Source organism: Marmota flaviventris, chromosome 5 (assembly GCF_047511675.1).
Source record: "Marmota flaviventris isolate mMarFla1 chromosome 5, mMarFla1.hap1, whole genome shotgun sequence".
Classification (NCBI taxonomy): domain Eukaryota; kingdom Metazoa; phylum Chordata; class Mammalia; order Rodentia; family Sciuridae; genus Marmota; species Marmota flaviventris.
Window position 1 is genome coordinate 88,209,372 of NC_092502.1, and position 20,512 is coordinate 88,229,883.

General features: G+C 35.4%; 2 protein-coding genes across 2 annotated transcripts in view; one reads left to right on the forward strand and one right to left on the reverse strand.

Moving 5' to 3' along the window:
* Spata9 (spermatogenesis associated 9) overlaps nucleotides 1-20,512 on the forward strand; it is a 38,770-nt gene that overhangs the window by 1,350 nt on the left and 16,908 nt on the right. The window contains exon 3 of the mRNA XM_027927700.2: nucleotides 8,418-8,639. Coding sequence (XP_027783501.2) covers nucleotides 8,418-8,639 — 222 coding nt within the window. The remainder of the gene's footprint in view (nucleotides 1-8,417; nucleotides 8,640-20,512) is intronic.
* Nucleotides 10,739-11,265, reverse strand: LOC114086444 (large ribosomal subunit protein eL32-like). The gene has a single exon (XM_034637151.2). It carries the CDS (start codon nucleotides 11,218-11,220, stop codon nucleotides 10,813-10,815), a length of 408 nt encoding a protein of 135 aa, XP_034493042.2. The 5' UTR covers nucleotides 11,221-11,265; the 3' UTR covers nucleotides 10,739-10,812.

Genomic DNA, 20,512 nt, shown 5'->3' on the forward strand with positions numbered 1-20,512 from the left:
AAGACACCATCCCATCCATCAATCAGCTTAATTGAATAAAGACAGAATTGTAAACAAATAATTGCCTTAGAATATGCTAAGTGTTTCAGAGGTAAATTCAATTTAGAGAAGTGAACGATTCTGCCTAGGATGGTTAGAGAAAGCTTCATGGAAGGATATTTAAGTGGACTCTCAAAGGATGAATAGGAGGGGTTTTTTTAGGTAAAGAAAAGGGTAAGGTAAGTAGTTAAGGGCAAAGAATAATAACCCAGAGAAAACAGTGTGAATTTGGCTGAAAATTATGAAACAGCATAGCATACTCCCTAAATGCCAAGTAAATATGAATAAATAGCATGTATGAGAGAAGGACTGAGGCAGGAAAATAGTAGAAAATTAGAAAATGTAACCAGGAGTCAGAATATGGTGGTCTTTGTATTACATGTTAAAAAAAAAGAACTTGCTTCATCCTAATTATAACATAGATATTCACAGAAAGGTTCTGAGCATGGAAATGACATCCAGTTTGCACTATGAAACTATTTCTTCAGTGGTAATGTGTTTTGAATGGGGGCAGAGCTTCTAGTACAATTCTTTTACAAATGATAGCCAAAAACAAAGACAGGACATATACATTGGAGTTAGAAAGAATGGGTTGGGTACAAGATATTTAGGGTATCTGGAAACTGACAATGTAGTGTGAGAGGGATATGTAGGGATGGGGTAAACTCTGGATTGCTTGAGTGGGTAGAACAATAGTGGTCCTACTAACTAGGATAGAGGACTCTATGAGGAGGAGAGGGTTTGGAGATAATGAAATGAATTTAATTGGATCATTTAAGGGATTCTGTCACATCCCTTCTGAGCCATGGAGATGAGCTGTAAATTGGAGACATAGATTGGAAGCTCAAGTGAAGTCTGGACTAAAAATATACATTATTACATCATCATTATGTAATGCATAAAATCAAGCATATAATGATAGCTATAACTAAACAAGATGGTAAATGTCATTACTTTAAGGAGAGAATGTAATAATATGAGGGCTTGGGATTAAACTCCAAGAAATGCCAGTGTTTAAAGGGATCAGCAGAGAGTCAGAAGTACAAAAGGGAATTCTTGCAGAGGAAAGAATGAAATTCTATGAAGGTCAAAGGAGGAAAAAAAGAGGGAGGGATTAGCAGCCATAAGAATCCCCAAAGAAGTCAAGTATAGGTTACACTTTTGAAAGTTTTAAAAACTGAACCAATGCTTAGTGGGTAAAATTGAATTTACCCCCAAAATTTACTTCTACAAACCCATATTCACCAATAATGCTTGCAGCATACTTAAACTCTATTTTTATCTGAATAGAAGATTATGGCTGTGTATTTATGTAAATGATTCAAATTTCTAAGCTTGTATGTTTCTAAAATAAGCAAAGTGATAGACTTTCTTGTTTACCATCAAATCACACATGAGTTTCAACTGTTAAGACCTACTGGACTTTCTTAATTATGGTAGAGTTCTGAGACTTATAGAACTGACTTTCAGAAGATGTTATAGACTCCAGCAGTCTCTCTAGTGTTATCGTCAGTGATATTGTATGGCACTATACAAATCCATTTCTTGTATGGTGTAGTCTTTACTGCAAAAAGCGTGGGTCCTTGATGCACCCTGCTGAGGTGGCAACCAGATAGTGGACTGTTGAGCAAATAGAATAAGGCTTAAAAGCTCCAGAGGGCAAACCAAATTCTGTAATTCTGTATCTTAGACTTGCAATCTAGTTACTTCCTCTTCTGCATTCTTCTAGAATTAGTATAAAGTCTTTTGAAACACTGGAATCTTGGCAATGCTCTTATACTTGGTGGTATAAAGGGAAAAGATGGACAGGTGTTCGTGGTTGATCCTGGATATCAAATGATTAAAGCAGCACAATGGTGACAGTAATTATTGAGAAAGCCTCAAGGTGAATCCTAGAAGCCAGAGACAGGCCAAGAAATCCCTGTTATCCCTTCCAAATTGTGATTCTCCCATTGCCTAAATTAGAGAAATTTGGATTTTACTTAAACAAAGAAGTTGCAACTTTCTTTTTAATTCCCTTCATCTTTTCCTCCCATCTGAATGGCCTCATTGTCCTACTAGAGCCCAAAGCATGGTTTATATAGAAATAGATTGATATTCTGATCCCTAAAGAAAGAATTCTGTGTTCCCATTTTCATCTTCTGGAATCTATTTACTTTTAAGAACTTTAATTCACTTAGAGAGGAACATAATGATAGATAACATTATTTTATCATTTTTGAAATACTTACATTGTTCTTTTTCTTACTTTGAAGAATGTGTTGCTGAGATTGGCAAGAAATCTGAGTAGTTAAGGAGCATTAAAGCACTTTTGAAGCTATTTTTCTTCAAAAATAAAATATCCAAAGAATATTGCTAATTAGATTATTTTTAAAAGGTCAGATTATAAATGCTTTTTTTAAAAAAAAAAATTTCTAGGATGATCCCTACTTCCCAAATATGCTGAAAGAAATAGTTTTAAGAATGCTTAGAGGACTTTATTAATTGGGTTATATTTTTAAATCTCTAAATTCTGTGGTTGGTATTTAAATCCTCCCCCACCCCAGGCTATTTATTCAGGAAAAGGCCTTATTGTTCATCTACAGTTAAAACAAAACAAAAAGATTTGATGGGAGTGGTGGTATAATTTTTACAGAAGATATACTCAGAATAATGGTTATCAAGTAGTTCTTCATGGCTAAATATTTTAAATGAAATTTTCTTTCTGGGGCTGAATAAGCTCATTTTAGAACCTTGGCTTGAGGTAGTGGTTTCTGAGGTCTAGTACCCTCCACACTCTGTGTCCCAACCAGTATCTACTTTCTTGGTAAGGTAATTTTTAAAGCTTTACAGAGGCAAATTGTAAATGATTTCCATATGAGGAATTTAAAATTGCCAACCTTTACATTTGAATGAAGAAATGTTTACTATAATTGGGGAACTAAAAAAAATTAGTTAAAATTACATTTAACCATATACTACAAGATTGGGAATTACAAATAGAACATATGCCATAATGCTGTAACCCATGCCAAAAATTTTGAATGTTACATTTGTAAATGTACTTCTCTGAATTCTCTTTTTTTTTAATGTGAGAAAAAAAACTTCTGAGGATGCACCGTTAGTATCTGGAAATTACTTTTAATGGTGTTGAAGTTTTGAAATGTAATGAGAATAGGACTATAACTAGAATGTTCTATAATTCAATTGCATTTTTGTCTTTGGTGAATTGTTTCTTGTGAAGCAGAATCATTATTGTTAAAGTTGCAAAGTAGATTGTGCACGAAAAACTTTCTAGGTGGTTTCTAAATTTGGCATATTTCTTTGATATTTCTCAATATTAATTTGTTACATTTTCTGATGCTCTTCGTTCATTCATTTTTATAAGTATTTGTGAAATATCTACTACATGCCAGGCACTAATCTTGGCCTTGCAGGGGGACAGAGAGCCCCCAAATAGCTATAAAACACTGCTGTGATACAAATTGCATTCTTGTCAAACAGAAATAAGAAGCAAGGGAAATAAACTGTATATTTAAAAAAATTTTTGTTGTTGTTGATGGACCTTTATTTTATATGTGGTGCTGAGGATAGAGCCTGGTGCTTCACACATGCTAGTGCTCTACCACTGAGCCACAACCCCAGGCCCTTAAACTGTATACTATATATTGGTAAATGTAGGGAGAAGAAAAATATAGCAGAGAAGGGATATAAAGTAGGGGAGTAGGTATCCAATGAACAATTGATTGTTGAGGTAGCGTAACCAAGAAGGGTCTAGTGAGAAAGTGATTTTTAAATTAAGATTTAAAGGCAGTGAGGGAGTAAATCCAGGACACTTGAGAAATCAAATGGCATAGCTAGTGCAAAGTCCCTGAGATAGAAATTATCAAACTAAACAACAATCAGAGAGCTTCTCCAAAGAATAATGACATTTATTTGGGAATAGCAGAGTAGGCAATGGGAGTACCTGTGCCATAGAGAACTATATAGGTATTCAAGGAGATCCAGGCAAGAGGAAGACTTTAAAGGCACTTAAAAGGAGATATTTGCGCAAGCTACTTGGATACAGTGTTCTTCGGTGGTAGTGGAGACCAGAGGCAGGAGTTGGTGTAAATTTGTTGTCAGAGCCATAACTGATGGGTGAGTGTCCTGTCAACAGCATCTTTCTGAATTATTGCAGTCTTAATGTTAAACTTAGTTACACAAATCTCTTCATATGTGTGAGGCATACAAAGCATGGGATATGTGTATATTGAGAAGAAATCTCTCTTGGGCCTTTGTCCTTGAGAAAGTTCTTATCTCAGACAGAAAATTATGAACCGTTCCCCTTCATAACTTCCTGGCTCTAATTTTGTCTGGGTCTGAGAAGAAATATTTCCATTTGGTACCTTCATTTCACGAAGTCTACCTGACAAGTTCAATAAATAGTGAGGAAGGAAAGGAAGAAGAAAAGAGGATGAGGCCATAGAGTTAAAAAAGTAATAGACTTTGTGGGGTTTGAATGTACTTTGACTTTTACACTGAGTTCAAGAAGTAGCCATCAACACAGTTGAGCAGTATGATCTGAGTTTTAATTGGATCTCTTTGGCTGATACATTGTTGAAAGAATGAAAATAGGCAAGGCTGCAAGCAGGGAAACTATTTAGGAGTCTAATTCACTAATTTGGAGAAGAGATGATGGTGGTATCTAAGTATAACAGACTGGGTGTAGTACTCTGAGTGGTAAGTGGTCGAATTCCAGGACTATTCAGAGAAAGAATTGAATAAGATATGCTGACAGGCTGGTTTTATAGATGGAGGATAGTAAAACGCTGAGATAATAGAAATCAGAGTTCAGCACTAAAACTGCTGATGACAAAGAAATGGGCCTGGCTCTAGAAAAAAAGAAAAGGAAAAGGAAAAGCAGGGTTTATATTTAAATAGTGGAGGTCAAATGGAGAGATCTGGAGCAAGATTCTAAAGCCAATCTTATTAACTGAGGCTAGGTTTATTTTGGTATGTTACCTCTAAGTACCTTTGTGCATGCATCTCTGAGGTGTGATGGAGAGTTTGAATTTCTTTTCTGGCCTTTGGTGATGTGCTCAGATGATGATGATGACAGAAAGAATCATCTAAACTTTCACACTTTGTAATCAACTTCAGGATGATTAGGGTGATAGAAAACAAAAAAGAGGGAAAAGAAATTTAATTTTTGGTCAACATTTACATTTAAACAATTTCCTGGGCTGGAGTTGTAGCCGAGTGGTAGAGGGCCTGCCTCACATGTATGAGGCACTGGGTTGGATCCTCAGCACCACATAAAAATAAATAAATAAAATAAAGATATTTGTCCATCTACAACTAAAATTTTTTTTAAAAAAACCAATTTCCTAATAGAACTAATTGAGTAACTCACTCAACCTAAGCGTGAATTGAAATCATCAGCATAAATTAGTGACTTTTTAAGAATAAATTTTTTAATGGGTCTATGAATAATTGTATACATTAATGGAGTAATATAATATTTGGATATATATGTATTGTGGAATGTTTAAAGCAGATTTAATATATCTACCTCCTCAAATATTTATCATTTGTTTGTGGTAAAATTTTCAAAATTCTTTTTATTAGCTTTTTGAAATACACAATAACTTTTTGTTATCTATAGTCACCCAAATATACTCGAGCATGCCAAAACCTCCTGCTCCTATTTATTAGTACTCATTTTCAACTTTCCCCATCCCTTTTCCCTCATTTACTCCTCAACCTCTAGTAACTATTCTACTCTCAACTTCTATAAGATCAACCTTGTAATAATTGATGTATGAGCGAGACCATGTGGTACTTGTCTTTTTGTGTCTTGCTTATTTCACAAAATATAATGATCTCCGGTTTCATTCCTATTGAATTGGTGAGTGTTTTATATATAGGGAATCTTATTCTGCATCTAAAGGATATAAGTAGCTGTTCCTCTGTAGTGACCTTCATGTCTCCAGAGACAAGAAGAACCACCAAACATGCTTCATCAATGGAAGTCTTCTTGAGAAATTCAATCCCATATTTTGTGGCAAGGAAAATAAAGATGGTCAGGAAGATTTTATTTTCAAAAGTAACAGTTGCTTTTTTAAAAAAAAAAATCTAGGAACACATCAAAAAGGGAAAGTATTTTTAAAAACCTGAAGATAAGCACAGTGTTCACACTAAACAATGAGCATGTAAGGGAAACAATGATGATAGTCATTAGAATCAGCTTGAGACTGTCAGAGACAGCCAGGAATTTATAGCACCAAATGGGGAAGATAACACAAAGTATGGCATTAACATAATGTTCATCTGCATTAAAATAATATTTATAACGAATCAGTTAACCTGAATCCTACATGAGATGTTGGGTTAACAGATTATCAATTACAAATAGCTTAATTTTTATACAAAGATAAAAAATTAAAGAGAAACTGTAAAAGAAGTGAAGATTGAAGGGTCATTCTGGAGTACTGTTTGGGGGAATGAATCAAGATTGGCTAATACAAATAAATGTGTGAAATCAGTTAATCCAGACCAACACATACAGATCACAAGATTTTGTAAATAAACTTATGAAAATACGGATAGGGAAACTGCAGAGTATTTAATATTTTGCAGCTGCAAAAATGAGTGGACCTAGCTGGGCACAGCAGTGCATACCTATAATCCCAGCAACATGGGAGACAGACTCAGGAGGATCACAAGTTCAAGTCAAAGCTTAGCAATTTAGTGAGGCCCTGAGCAACTTAGTGAAACCCTGTCTTAAAATAAAAAATAAAAAGAACTGGGGATGCAGCTCAATGGTTAAGTACCCCTGGGTTAAATCTTTGTATCAAAAAAAGGGGGGTCCTCCAACACTGCATGATGCTTGGACAAGTAGACAAAGTTATTTAGTAACAGTAGACCTGCATATATTCCATCACATATGGACTTCTTTGCGTGATAGTAAATTATAATGAGAAAAAAGCACAAGTAAATTATAATCAGATCAAACTGTTTCCCGCTGCTCCACCTTGAAAAGGTGTTGGAAGAGGTCAGTGCAGCAAAGAACAAAGTCACAAGAGAAATGGAATCTGTATGTGCTAGAGCTTTGGATACTGTAGACAATTTGGGTTCTCTCCCAGGAGTGCTCACAACCACAATCAGGGTAGAAAATAATGTCAAATGATTGTACCTGCATGTTACTTTTCTTGCTCTACCTGCCATATAACTGCTTTTTTGGCTTGCTTTCCTTTGAAATGGCTTGAGATTTTAGCAATTTCTGTAGTCTGCAATTTAAATGACACTCTCTGTTATTGGTTTTGACTAGGAAGGCTGAGGCCACTGGTGGGCTAATGGACTTTTTTAGTAAAGTTAACTTATCAGATCACAACAGAACACCAAATGCTACAGCAATATATCCTCATTGAGAAGCTAGAACAGCTTTTGTTTATCTCCATTGACAAATGCTGAGCAGTAGTAGAAGTACTGAACTTCAATGACAAAATAACAAAAATACATTTATTTCAGGATAAAAGAAGGGGCATTGAAAATGGTGTTTGTTATGGGCAAAAAAAATCTATTTAAAATATTTTGTATTTCTATATTTAGACTGAACAAATATTTAGAGGTCCAGAGTTACTTGTTTTTAACCAGTACTTATTAACCAGTACTTTCCCTCCAGTTATATCCTAAAATGCCAAAATAACCCACAAAATTACTTACATGAATAATGGAAACTATATTTGTTTGTTGCCTGGAATGTAGTCTAACCACATTGTAAGTAATTGCCCCATGGTTCACTTACTGGTAGAGCAGAGAAAGAACTATATTATGTAATGCTACAGTTTTTTCTATCAGAATACTGATAGAATTTTCACAGTATTGAGAGGTAAAATTTTATTAAACTTGCTGATTAGCATGCAGAAATTTATTTTACTTTTCTTTAAATTATACATGTACATATATATATATATATATATATATATATATATATATATATATAGTATGTATGCTGCATTTCATAATTTAAAACTTTAAGTGGACTGGGAAAATATTTATAACTGTTTTGAATAAGTATTATTGTTTGAATAATTCAAATATTGATGTTTGGATAAGGATTCTTGTTTACTTTTGAAATTAATGCAAAAAAAAAGATATAAACCCAGAGAAAAATGAAAAATATCGATCTTTTAGCTAGTTACTTCATTTCTGGATATTTTTCCTAAGGAAAAAAATATATACATATTGAAGTGTGGGGGTATATGTATTGTATGTGAGTATGTAATTATTGGATACTAAATACATATACAATATTATGTGCAATGTAGCTATATATTCAGTCTCTGCCAGAAGTGGATTTTAATAATGCATTAGAAAATCACATATCAGTTACTTTTTAAAGACTTATTTTTCAGAAAAGAGAACCTGTGCAGAAAAAATCCAGAATGGCTATCACTTTAGCCAAGATCAATCGGAGAACATTAATTCAAGGATTAAACAACATATCCAGATCTTCCCAGTCAGTGGCCAAACTTCTGCATCCTAAGCTTACATGTAGAATTTTGGAGTTACGGGACATATCTTGTCGTCTGCTGAGAGAAGTTAATGCACCAAGTCAACCAGTATATAACATTCAGGTAAGCCCCTACTGCTTTGGCACAAGATGTGGACCTTTGTTAAAGAAACTTCTAAGATCTACAAGCTGTATTTCTGTATCCTCAGGTCATTAAAAAGAAAGATAGCTAAACTGCTTTAAATGTGGAATATTTTAAAAATGAGAATGCAGAACATTTGGTTGTCTTCCATGTAAAACAGATGTACTTGGATAAGAGAAATAAATGGTTGCTTTTTTTCAATATAGTGTATTTTCTGGTTTAAATAAGTCTGAAAAGGAGGGGAAGCAATATGGACTTTAAAAAAAATACTTTTTTAGTTGCTGATAGGCCTTTATTTCATTTATTTACTTATATGGGGTGCTGAGAATCGAACTGAGTGCCTCACACATTCTAGGCAAGTGCTTTACCACTGAGCCACAACCCCAGCCCAGCAATGTAGACTTTTTTCCCAGCTTATTATTTAACTCTATTAAATGGTCAATTTCAATTGATTTCAACCAAATATAAGGATGCAAATTACAATTTCTGTCAAACCTAAAAGAAATTCTACAACAAATCTTTAAAATGGCTGTTTTGTTCTTTCCCCCATGATTTTGTTGTATTTTCAATATAATCTTTACATATATAATATATTGAGTATATTTAACTATAATTTGGATAAGCCCATCAATATTTAAGTAGATTTTGAATTACCCTTTCTACATTGTTTTATTGGGGCTCTGTTTTGTTAAGGAAAACAGCTCATAAAACTTTTAAGGAACTATTTCTTTTTTCCTAAACTTTATGGTACAGAACTCTGGGTTTTTCAGTCTGGGCATTGTTCAAAGCATCCTAAATTTTCACTACAAAAGATTAGAATCTTGCAAGTCTGGCCTCTAAACCCCAGGATGAATCATTTGGAACCCTTGTGTTGAAGGGAGAGAAAACAAAGTTCAAATTGAGTTAAGTCAAAAAAGGTAGGATTCATTAGTTTATGTAAACAGTTTGGAGTTGTTTAAAAGCCCAGATATTGCTGGATAGAGGTACTCAAATGATGTTTGTCTCTTTTTCTCCATTTCTTGAGTCTGCTTGCTCTATGCTGACTGCATTCTTAGAGCGGCATTTTCCTCCATGATTTGCAGCTGTTCCTGGGGTTACTTCCTTCTAGATTTCTTCACAGCAGAAAAGAGAGTCATTAATCCAGTGTTCCCAGTAAAGTCCTCAGGTTCATTCTTTGAGAATGACTTATATAGGAGAATGACTTAGGTCTCAGTGCTCATCTCTAAGCCATAAAATGGGATGCCCTAATTAGTCTATGACCAGATTACCAGCTTCATCCCTATATTTGGGATTGGCGTCCCTCCAGATCATATGATCTGAGATTGGTATGGGAAGAGTAAATCCACAAATAAAAATGTGGGTTGTTTCAAAAAGATGATAAAATGAATGCTGAGTGGCCCAAATCAACAAATAATAATAAAAACATTTTACTCTGTAGGAATCTGTCTTTAATCAAAGATTTGACATTTCCAAAAATTATCAGATATGTGAGCTATGAACTGCCTGAGGGCAGCATTTATAAAAAAAATTCATTTATAATACCTGATATCTAATAAAGTAAAAAAATGTTTTGTTTTAACCATATGAGTCTCTAAGATCTACAAGCTGTATTTCTGTATCCTTAGGTCAGTAAAAAGAAAGCTAAACTGTATTATCTTAAATTCTCATTGAAATCACCTTTATATAGAATGTTTTGCTTTGCTATTTCTTTCCTTGCATTGTCAAACCTACAGATTTTCTAGAGGTTTGATATAAGAAATATCTTTGGAAAAATATTTCTGTATTTAGTACATGAAATCATATTTTAAAACACTGTCCATTTCGCTATTCAGAGTCTTCCTTTTTGCTTCTCTGCTAATTCAGAACCATCAAGGATCTGAGATTTTACATGCTAATCAATTATCTTTTTACACACACACACACACACACACACACACACACACCAGGCTTAGGTCAGGGACATAGATTGATATTCATGGTAAAAGGATCAGAGCAATATTTTTTGTTGGTTCCCTACACTCAGTTCCCATAAGGCAGGTTATTTCAAAAGTGAGGAACCTTGAAATCAAAAGACTGAGCACTTTTTATTTTTATTTTATTTTTTTGGCAGCTTGTGGCTTTATTTAAGCACACAAAAAACGTGCGCGCGAACTGTCTATTCATTTTCTTCACTGCGCAGCCTGGCGTTGGGATTGGTGACTCTGATGGCCAGCTGGGCCGCTCTTTCCACGATGGCTTTGCGGTTCTTGGAGGAAACGTTGTGGGCAATCTCTGCACAGTAAGATTTGTTACACATGAGCAGCACCTCCAGCTCCTTGACGTTGTGCACCAGGAACTTGCGGAAGCCACTGGGCAACATGTGCTTGGTTTTCTTGTTGCTCCCGTAACCAATGTTGGGCATCAAGATCTGGCCCTTGAACCTCCTCCGCACCCGGTTGTGGATCCCCCTGGGTTTCCGCCAGTTGCGCTTAATTTTGACATATCGGTCTGACTGGTGCCAGATGAACTTCTTGGTCCTCTTTTTGACGATTTTGGGCTTCACGAGAGGTCTGAGGGCAGCCATGGTGCCGACTACGAATGGCGGCCACCTCCGAAGGCAGCGCCGAGGAAGAGCTGAGCACTTTTTAAATTTTTTCTCAGTACTAGGAGTTGAACCCAGGGGTGCTCTATCTACTGAACTAGACCCCAGCTCTTTTCATTTTTTATTTTGAGACAGAGTCTTACTAAGTTGTCCATCCTGGCCTTATATTGGCTATCCTCCTGCCTCAGCCTCCCAGGTCACTGGGATTACAGGCATGTGCCACCATGCTAGGGAACACTCTGAGCTTTTCATAGGAAAATGATACATTTGCCCAGCCTTCTCTTTGTCTCTCTGTCTCTCTCTCTCCCCGACCCCGAGGGTGATTTTTTATCACCCTGGAATGTAAATGTCTAGGAGAGAAGAAGAGGACTTTGTCTTTAGTGCCAGGTGATGTGTTTGGAGAGAACTTCTCTAGGTCTCTGTACACTTTCTCTAGCTTCCAAGGTTGTTTGCTACTTGAACATGTCCTTTGCTTGGAAGATCAATCTGTACAGGAATGAAACAAATCCATGAGAATATTCTCTCAAAACTCATGAATATTCAGTGGCAGGAAAAATTGTATCTATTGCAGCTGAACTTATGTGCTTCCTTTTATCCGGTGATAAGAACTGAAAAACAACACACTGGGTTTGCCTTTTTGCCTTGATTGACAATGAGTTTCTGAGGTAAATTTAAATCTAACTTATTCCTGGAGGCTGAGATGAAAGAGACAGGTTTAGGGACCAACTGGCTTGTCCAAGGTCCATATACTGACTGTGACTATCTCTTGACATCAAAATCAATAACCTGTGAGATCTCTTCTCCTTTGCTCTTGTTCTAATTGATCTAGCTTTAGTCCCCAAAATTATTATCAATGAAGTATTTCAAAACACACAGAAAGTAATATATCGTAAGTCTAACCCAAATTTAAATTGCTGGTAATATTTGTCATATTGCCTTCAGATCTCCCCTTAATAAAAATGAATATAATTAACTATAGCTTACTCTCTTCTCTTTGCTTCTCACCAAAGACAATCATTACACTGAAGTTGATGTGAATATGTCCTTACTTCTATATTTTTAATATATATATATATATATATATATATATATATATTCACATTAGATGCATATAGTTTTATTCTATGTATATTTTAAGTTTATATAAATTATACTGTGCCTATCCTTCTGAGACTGTTCTTACTTGACATTGATAAATATGTAGCTAGGGTTTATTTTTACCTTCTCTCTCTGGTAAGAAAAAAAAAAGATCCATAGTTCATCTGATACTGGGTTGATGGACAGTTTAGTTTCTAAATTTTTTTCTGTTGAAGACAGTGCTTCAGTGAATATGCCTGCAAATACATCCCTGCCTGTGTGTGAGACATTCTTCAGGTATATATCTGAAAAGGGATTGCTCCAGGTTTCATTAGCTATTACCAAACTGTATTCAGGGAGGGTTTTCTTTATTGGGAATCCTTCTGATTCCTAATTAGAGGATAATTTCTTCAGTTTTGGAAAATTCTTAGTCATTATTTCTTCAAGTATTGCTTCTTTAGTTTTTTCTTTAATCTCTTCTTATAGAATGGCTATTAAAACATATTTTGGATCTTCTCATTTTATTCTTTATGTGTATTTGCCTTCCTTATGTTTTCCTCTCTCTCTTTTTTAGTTGTAGATGAACAAAATACCTTAATTTTATTTATTTATTTTATGTGATGCTGACGATCAAACCCAGTACCTTACATATGCTAGGCAAGTGCTCTTCCACTGAGCCACAACCCCAGCCTTCTTTGTCTCTTTTTGATACATCCTTAGTAATTATGCCTAAAATGCTCTTTCATTTAGTGTATTTTTAAAGTTTTTATTTGTTCTTTTTAGTAATCATGAAAATAGAATATATTTTGACATATCCTACATACATGGAGTATAATTTCCCATTTTTGTGGTGCACATGATGTGGAGTTACACTGGTCATATATTCATATAAAAACATAGGAAAATTACATTGACTCACTCTACTGTCTTTCCTATTTAGTCAGTGTATTTTAATTTTAAAACATTACATTTATCATTTCTACAAGTTCTATTTGTTGTTGTACCTAAAATTTCTGCTTCTTTTATCTTTTTAATGGATCCTTTACAAGTTTATTCATTTTTTTTAAAAAAAGTCTTTAATCCTTCTGAACATATTTATTTAGGAATGGTCTTTTACATGGTTGTTGTTTGAAATATTAGGGGGAATGCTAATTTTTCTAACTATGGTGATTTATATTATATCATATATTAGATAATTTACTTATGTTTTATAACTTAATTTTAACCGAAGCATCTTCTCCAACAGAGGTTTTTTGTTTTTTGTTTTGTTTTTAATAAAAATCCCTTCTGTATTTACTGGTGGAACCAACCATCCCTTTAGAGGAATTTTGCTTTGTTTCCAAGGGTATCAGCAATCTGGGAGCAAGCTTTATTCTTTTTTCAGCTTAGGTTTTCCTGCTGAAAGGGTAAATTCAGATCCCTTTGTAAGGTCTTAATCTCTCATAGGAGAATTCCAGTCCCAGGTGGAGAACTCTGTTTTGAGTCTCAATTTCACTGAAATTGAAGCTCTGCAAAGGCCCAATTTTCATTTCATCTCCAGTCTTTGTATGAGAACTCAGGCACCCAATCATTATCTCAGGGTCCAATAACATCCCAGAGTTTCTGAAGTATAAACTCATACACTTGCTTCTCTGGCTTTTAGTTCCATCTTTGTTCTTGGCACAGGGAACTTCTCTTTCTTTTTTTGTAAAATCATTCTTATGCTAAATATTTTGAGTTTCATTTTATATGGAATTTCTCAGTGTTTTTGTGCAAGTGGTTCTCAGTCTGCCATGTTGATGGAATCAGATGGCCTTTAGCTTTACTTAATATCTTCCTTCACAAGTTTTAATATAAGATGGTTAAATTTCTTTGGGGAAGTAAGAGAAATATGACTTAACTTTTTTATTCATTCCACAATATTTGTTGAAAACATGACATGTAAAATCACTAGTTTTGGTTCTAGGGATTCAGAGACCTCTCTTGCTTGCTCTGTGGACTGTGGGGCTGGTAGGTAAAATAGAAAACAATGTCAGTGAGATTTAGTAATAAGCATATGATTAAAGGGTGCCAAGTATACAAAGGAAGTGTAAAGAAGAGTCCTATGATTCCAGAGTGGTCAGTGTAGGCTTTCTAGAAGATTTGGTATTCTGAAACTTGAAGGAAGAAGAATTTGCAGGTGAAGAAGTAAGTGAATCATTCCAAGAAGAAAACAGTATATATTAAGGTACTGAGGTAACTGAGAGTATGACTTATTTGGAAAACAAATAATTCTATATGGCTGGAGTAAGACAACAAAAGACAATCCTTGGTCAGAGGTTTCAGAGTCCTTGAGAGCTGGGAATGAGGAAGAAGCTTCACTTGAATGATATGTGGTAGTTTGGGTAGAGAAGCAGAATTTCCATTAAGAGGAAACTAAGTTGTAGCAAGGAAGAAAATAACATGTCAAATTTGAAAGGCTCACTGAGGATAAAAATAGAAGTATGAATATGAATAGAGTGGCCCAGAGAGTCAAAGATACAACAGAGAAACATATGAGATATGAGAAGTGGCAGAAATCAACGGATTGCTCTGTGGATGAAGTGTCTCCATGGTACCAGACTATGCTGTGAGGTGAATGTCACAGTGTGAAGAAGCTACGTGACATAGAGTTCAACTTATCCAGAGTAGGTTCCAGCATGAATTCCTTTAAGAATTCCTAGGCTGCCTGCATCAAGGTGGAGCTTGGTGTTATAGGAAATTAAAAAGAAGAGCTGGAATTGCTTTCTATGCAAAGAGTGGTATTTGTGAATGCATGGGGGATAACATTTTATGAAAACTTGCTTGTAGGAAGGTACATGGCCTAATAACCCATCTGAAAGTATGTTCTAAAGATCTTCTTCAAGTGATCTGTCTAATCACTGGTCTGAGGGTGATGCATTCACACCTAGAACAACTTAAATGTTTCTACCAGTACTGTCTTATAGATCACTTTCCTTAAGAACATGGAAATAAAGAGGCATTTTTATTAGAATACTGACAATAATCAGAATAGTGTTTTAGCCTTTTGACATAGGGAAGTCTGAGATGATGCATATAGTAATGGTCTCCTCAAGATAATCAGAGAATGGACTCTGTCCCAAGACTCCCTCAACAATCTACCTGGGCCTTTCTGCTTGGATGTTCAGATCTAGACCATGTCCCATATTTCTTAGTATATTGAAGTATGTGCCAAACATGAGCTCCCCCCAAATTTAATTGACACAAGTGACCTAAAGAGATTCCAATGACCTGTTATAACATGAGCACAGAGAATTGGGGTCAGGCTTCTCCTCTGACCATCTAGTTGAAAGAGGCTTTCCTTTGTGAATGCTGAGTCAGGTTGCTCCTCAAACCTCTTCAGGTTCTGCAGTGCTGAGACTGCAGTAATAGAACAGCAGCTAGCCTGTGAGGCCTCAGAAATGGAAAAAAACTGAGCAGAGAATTCCCTGGAGGTTTCCAACATCCCCAGCACCTATATTTACAGAATGGTACATCTGCCCAGCTTTAAGAACTGCCTGGCTGAGTGAAGCCTGCAGCTGCTCTCCCTGCAGTGACCTAGATAATCAGCTTTAATGCTGACTTTAGCCAAGATACGTCAGCTCCCAGACATAGTTGTTGATTCTGGCAGACCAATGCAGGGCCACAGGACCAGGAGCTCTTCCTGTGACAGAGTTATCTCTATAAAGCCATCTGAGATGACTGTTTTTATTTTGTGTAGGCATTGTGGAGTGGTATAAGGTATGATAAGGGCAAAAGTGAAGCAAACCCTCAGCCTTCACAATGCCTGGCAGTTCATTTCATCCCAGTGAATTGGTGATTTCTTTTCAGGATGGAGGTTAGAAGTTTATATATGAAAGAAAAATAAACCTCTTAAATGGTTCTACTAGTACTGTCTCACAGATCACTTTCCTGAAGAACATGAAGATAAATAAGTACTTTCATTAGGACGCTAACAATAACTAAAATAGTCTTTCTCATCACTGACATTCCAAGGTAGATTCCAGTTTGGGATATTTCTAAATCATACAAATATTAGGAACTTCTGTGCATCCTTAATGGGACTGCCATGAGTCTAACTTGGCTAGTATGATTCAGACCTGGGAAAAAAGATATTTCCTAGAAAGTAGGACCTCTCCAAGTATACCAAGAAGTTGGGACATTTGACCTTTACAGGACCACCTGATTAAAAGCATGCTCAAAAACAAGGTTCCACAGGGTGTTAATACTGAGCTAAACAAAGTCAAACAGCTTTCTTCACTGTGAACTGCTAGGAGTCTTGCCTGTGTTCTTGGGTGTTCTGAGGTTGCTAAACAAAGACATGAGCATGAAGCTTTTGCAACTTAATAGGAAACATCCCTGCCCACATACTTTATCTATTAACAGCAGTCAGTGTTCTTGCAATGTTTGTTGGTAAATAATCAAGCTAGAGTTTCTCTATACCTCTCCTTGTATCACTCATCAAGGTGATTTTGGACACAATCTAAGTCAGGCCTGGTAATTCTCCAACCTTTAGATCATGTATATGTGGATCTTTATTTTCTTTATTTTTTCAACTTTCTTGTAATTTATGTCATTATTAGTAAAAAAACAAAAACGAACACAGATACTTCTTTTATGAAATGAGGCAGTCAAAATTATATGGGAGAAGTTTATAGGTTGAAAATATTTTAATATATACATTTTTTTAAACGTATATGCCTATTGTATATGTTAATGTTCCCAAATAAGAAGAAGGGGAAGAGGAGGAGGAGGAGGACCACAACAATGACATATGTACATAACATTGATACTAAGATATTTTTAACTCACATATGCAAATAAATGAAATTAATATAACATGGTTAAGAGAAAAAAATTTAAATAAGCCAAGACAATTTAAATAAAGATTCCCATTTACCAAATTTCTCCTGTTTATTTATCTCAGTTTTGACCATATACTATTCCTACTAAAAGCAAGCCAAAATGAAACAGGATGGTTTATAATATGAAAAATATGTACTGCAAGTCATAAAATTGAAAAATGGCTACTTGCCAGTAGCCACATAAATTTTGGAGGAAATACATTTTCTACAAGAATGATTTGTTGCAGAAATAGAAAGTATTTGTTAAAAGCAATAAAATAGTGGAAAAAAATGACCCTTAGGCAATATACAGATAAATTATTCAGAAGCATAACATATATTGTTTTCATCATTTATTTTGAAACTAATCAATTTTAATTACTTATAAAGTGAAAGACTGAATCTGAGAAAGATGTAGCAAAACAGAGAGAAAGAGTAATTTCTCATGCAGACCCACTTTACTTAATTGTATATGGCCTACTGTCAAATATGGACAGCATTCATATGAATCTTCACACTGTGAAGAAGCCTTTTGTAGGGGTGTGTCTATTTTTCTTTCTCCTGAAAAGTTTGCTCTCTACTTGTATGCTTGTCTCCTTGTACAGTCTTACTGTCAGATTCAGAGGCATTCTGTCATTTTGGTTCTTCCAGCAAGAAGGAAAAAGCAACTCCTACTTCATTTCCTGGAAACTTTACTGAAGCTAGGAACTCTGGGAAATTTTCCAAGTTGACTTATACAAGGAGTCATACCTACCCCTATATCTAGGAGTTAGTATGGCCTGAAGAGAAAGGAAGAAGAAAGGAAACAGGCTCTCTGCAATACTCTCAGCTAATAGGCAGATGGTATTCTTGGTTTCAGCATTCCACAAACCACATAAGAGGGAGGCAAGAAGACTGTGATAAACAATTTTATTCTTCATTTAGTAATGGCAGCAGTAAGCAAAAACTTACTATATAAACACTATAACAGGATGCAAAGTTCACTTATATTTTAATTGTTTCATTTGTAAAAAATATCATATGCTCTTTCAATTTAACTAAAAAAAAACACAGAAAACAAAGAATTTAATCTCTGAACCTGTGTTACCCTTTCATAGATTTGTTGATAAAATGAGGCAGTGCAAGTAAAGCTGTAGGATGAACCTGGTATATAAGTGTTCTGTAAATGTTATGACTACAAAGCTATATGACTAAATCATAAAAGCTATCAAAATTTTGTTACACTTCTGTCCAGATTTTTTCTATGCAAAGTTGTTTATTTTATCATAAAAATATTAGACATGATTCTTGAACTTTTAAATTGAAATATGGAGAATAAATGCAAATCACTATGCATACAGCTCAATGCATTTTCTTTTTTTTTTTTTCTTTTTTTTTATTTTTATTTATTTATTTTTTTTAAAAAAATTTTTAATTTTTTATTGTGGGTTGTTCAAAACATTACAAATTTCTTGACATATCATATTCCACACTTTGATTCAAGTGGGTTATGAACTCCCACATTCACCCCATACACAGATTGCAGAATCACATCAGTTACACATCCATTGATTTACATATTGCCATACTAGTGTCTGTTGTGCTCCGCTGCCTTTCCCATCCTCCACCCTCCCCACCTCTCCCCTCCCCTCCCCTCCTCTCTCTCTACCCCCTCCACTGTATAACCCTGAGGGTCTCCTTCCATTACCATGCAATTTCCCTTCTCTCTCCCTTTCCCTCCCACCTCTCATCCCTATTAAATGTTAATCTTCTTCTCCTGCTCTTCGTCCCTACTCTGTTCTTAGTTACTCTCCTTATATCAAAGAAGACATTTGGCATTTGTTTTTTAGGGATTGGCTAGCTTCACTTAGCATAATCTGCTCTAATGCCATCCATTTCCCTGTAAATTCTATGATTTTGTCATTTTTTAATGCAGAGTAATACTCCATTGTGTATAAATGCCACATTTTTTTATCCATTCGTCTATTGAAGGGCATCTAGTTTGGTTCCACAGTCTTGCTATTGTGAACTGTGCTGCTATGAACATCGATGTAGCAGTGTCCCTGTAGCATGCTCTTTTTAGGTCTTTAGGGAATAGACCGAGAAGGGGAATAGCTGGGTCAAATGGTGGCTCCATTCCCAGCTTTCCAAGAAATCTCCATACTGCTTTCCAAATTGGCTGCACCAATCTGCAATCCCACCAGCAATGTACAAGTGTACCCTTTTCCCCACATCCTCGCCAGCACTTGTTGTTGTTTGACTTCATAATGGCTGCCAATCTTACTGGAGTGAGATGGTATCTTAGGGTGGTTTTGATTTGCATTTCTCTGACAGCTAGAGATGGTGAGCATTTTTTCATGTACTTGTTGATTGATTGTATGTCCTCCTCTGAGAAGTGTCTGTTCAGGTCCTTGGCCCATTTGTTTTGGGTTGTTTGTTCTCTTATTGTCTAATTTTTTGAGTTCTTTGTATACTCTGGATATTAGGGCTCTATCTGAAGTGTGAGGAGTAAAGATTTGTTCCCAGGGTGTAGGCACCCTATTTACCTCTCTTATTGTTTCTTTTGCTGAGAAAAAACTTTTTAGTTTGAGTAAGTCCCATTTGTTGATTCTAGTTATTAACTTTTGTGCTATGGGTGTCCTATTGAGGAATTTGGAGCCCGACCCCACCGACTGTAGATCGTAGCCAACTTTTTCTTCTATCAGACGGCGCGTCTCTGATTTGATATCAAGCTCCTTGATCCATTTTGAATTAACTTTTGTGCATGGCGAGAGAAAGGGATTCAGTTTCATTTTGTTGCATATGGATTTCCAGTTTTCCCAGCACCATTTGTTGAAGATGCTATCCTTCCTCCATTGCATGCTTTTAGCCCCTTTATCAAATATAAGATAGTTGTAGTTTTGTGGATTGGTTTCTGTGTCCTCTATTCTGTACCATTGGTCCACCCACCTGTTTTGGTACCAGTACCATGCTGTTTTTGTTACTATTGCTCTGTAGTATAGTTTGAAGTCTGGTATCACTATACCGCCTGATTCACACTTCCTGCTTAGCATTGTTTTTGCTATTCTGGGTCTTTTATTTTTTCATATGAATTTCATGATTGCTTTCTCTATTTCTACAAGAAATGCCGTTGGGATTTTGATTGGCATTGCATTAAACCTATAGAGAACTTTTGGTAATATCGCCATTTTGATGATGTTAGTTCTGCCTATCCATGAACAGGGTATATTTTTCCATCTTCTAAGATCTTCTTCTATTTCTCTCTTTAGGGTTCTGTAGTTTTCATTGTATAAGTCTTTCACCTCTTTTGTTAGGTTGATTCCCAAGTATTTTATTTTTTTTGAAGATATTGTGAATGGAGTGGTTGTCCTCATTTC

What these genes read in the sequence shown, in the direction of transcription:
- LOC114086444 (XM_034637151.2), bottom strand. Translation starts at nt 11,220, where the DNA reads ATGGCTGCCCTCAGACCTCTCGTGAAGCCCAAAATCGTCAAAAAGAGG.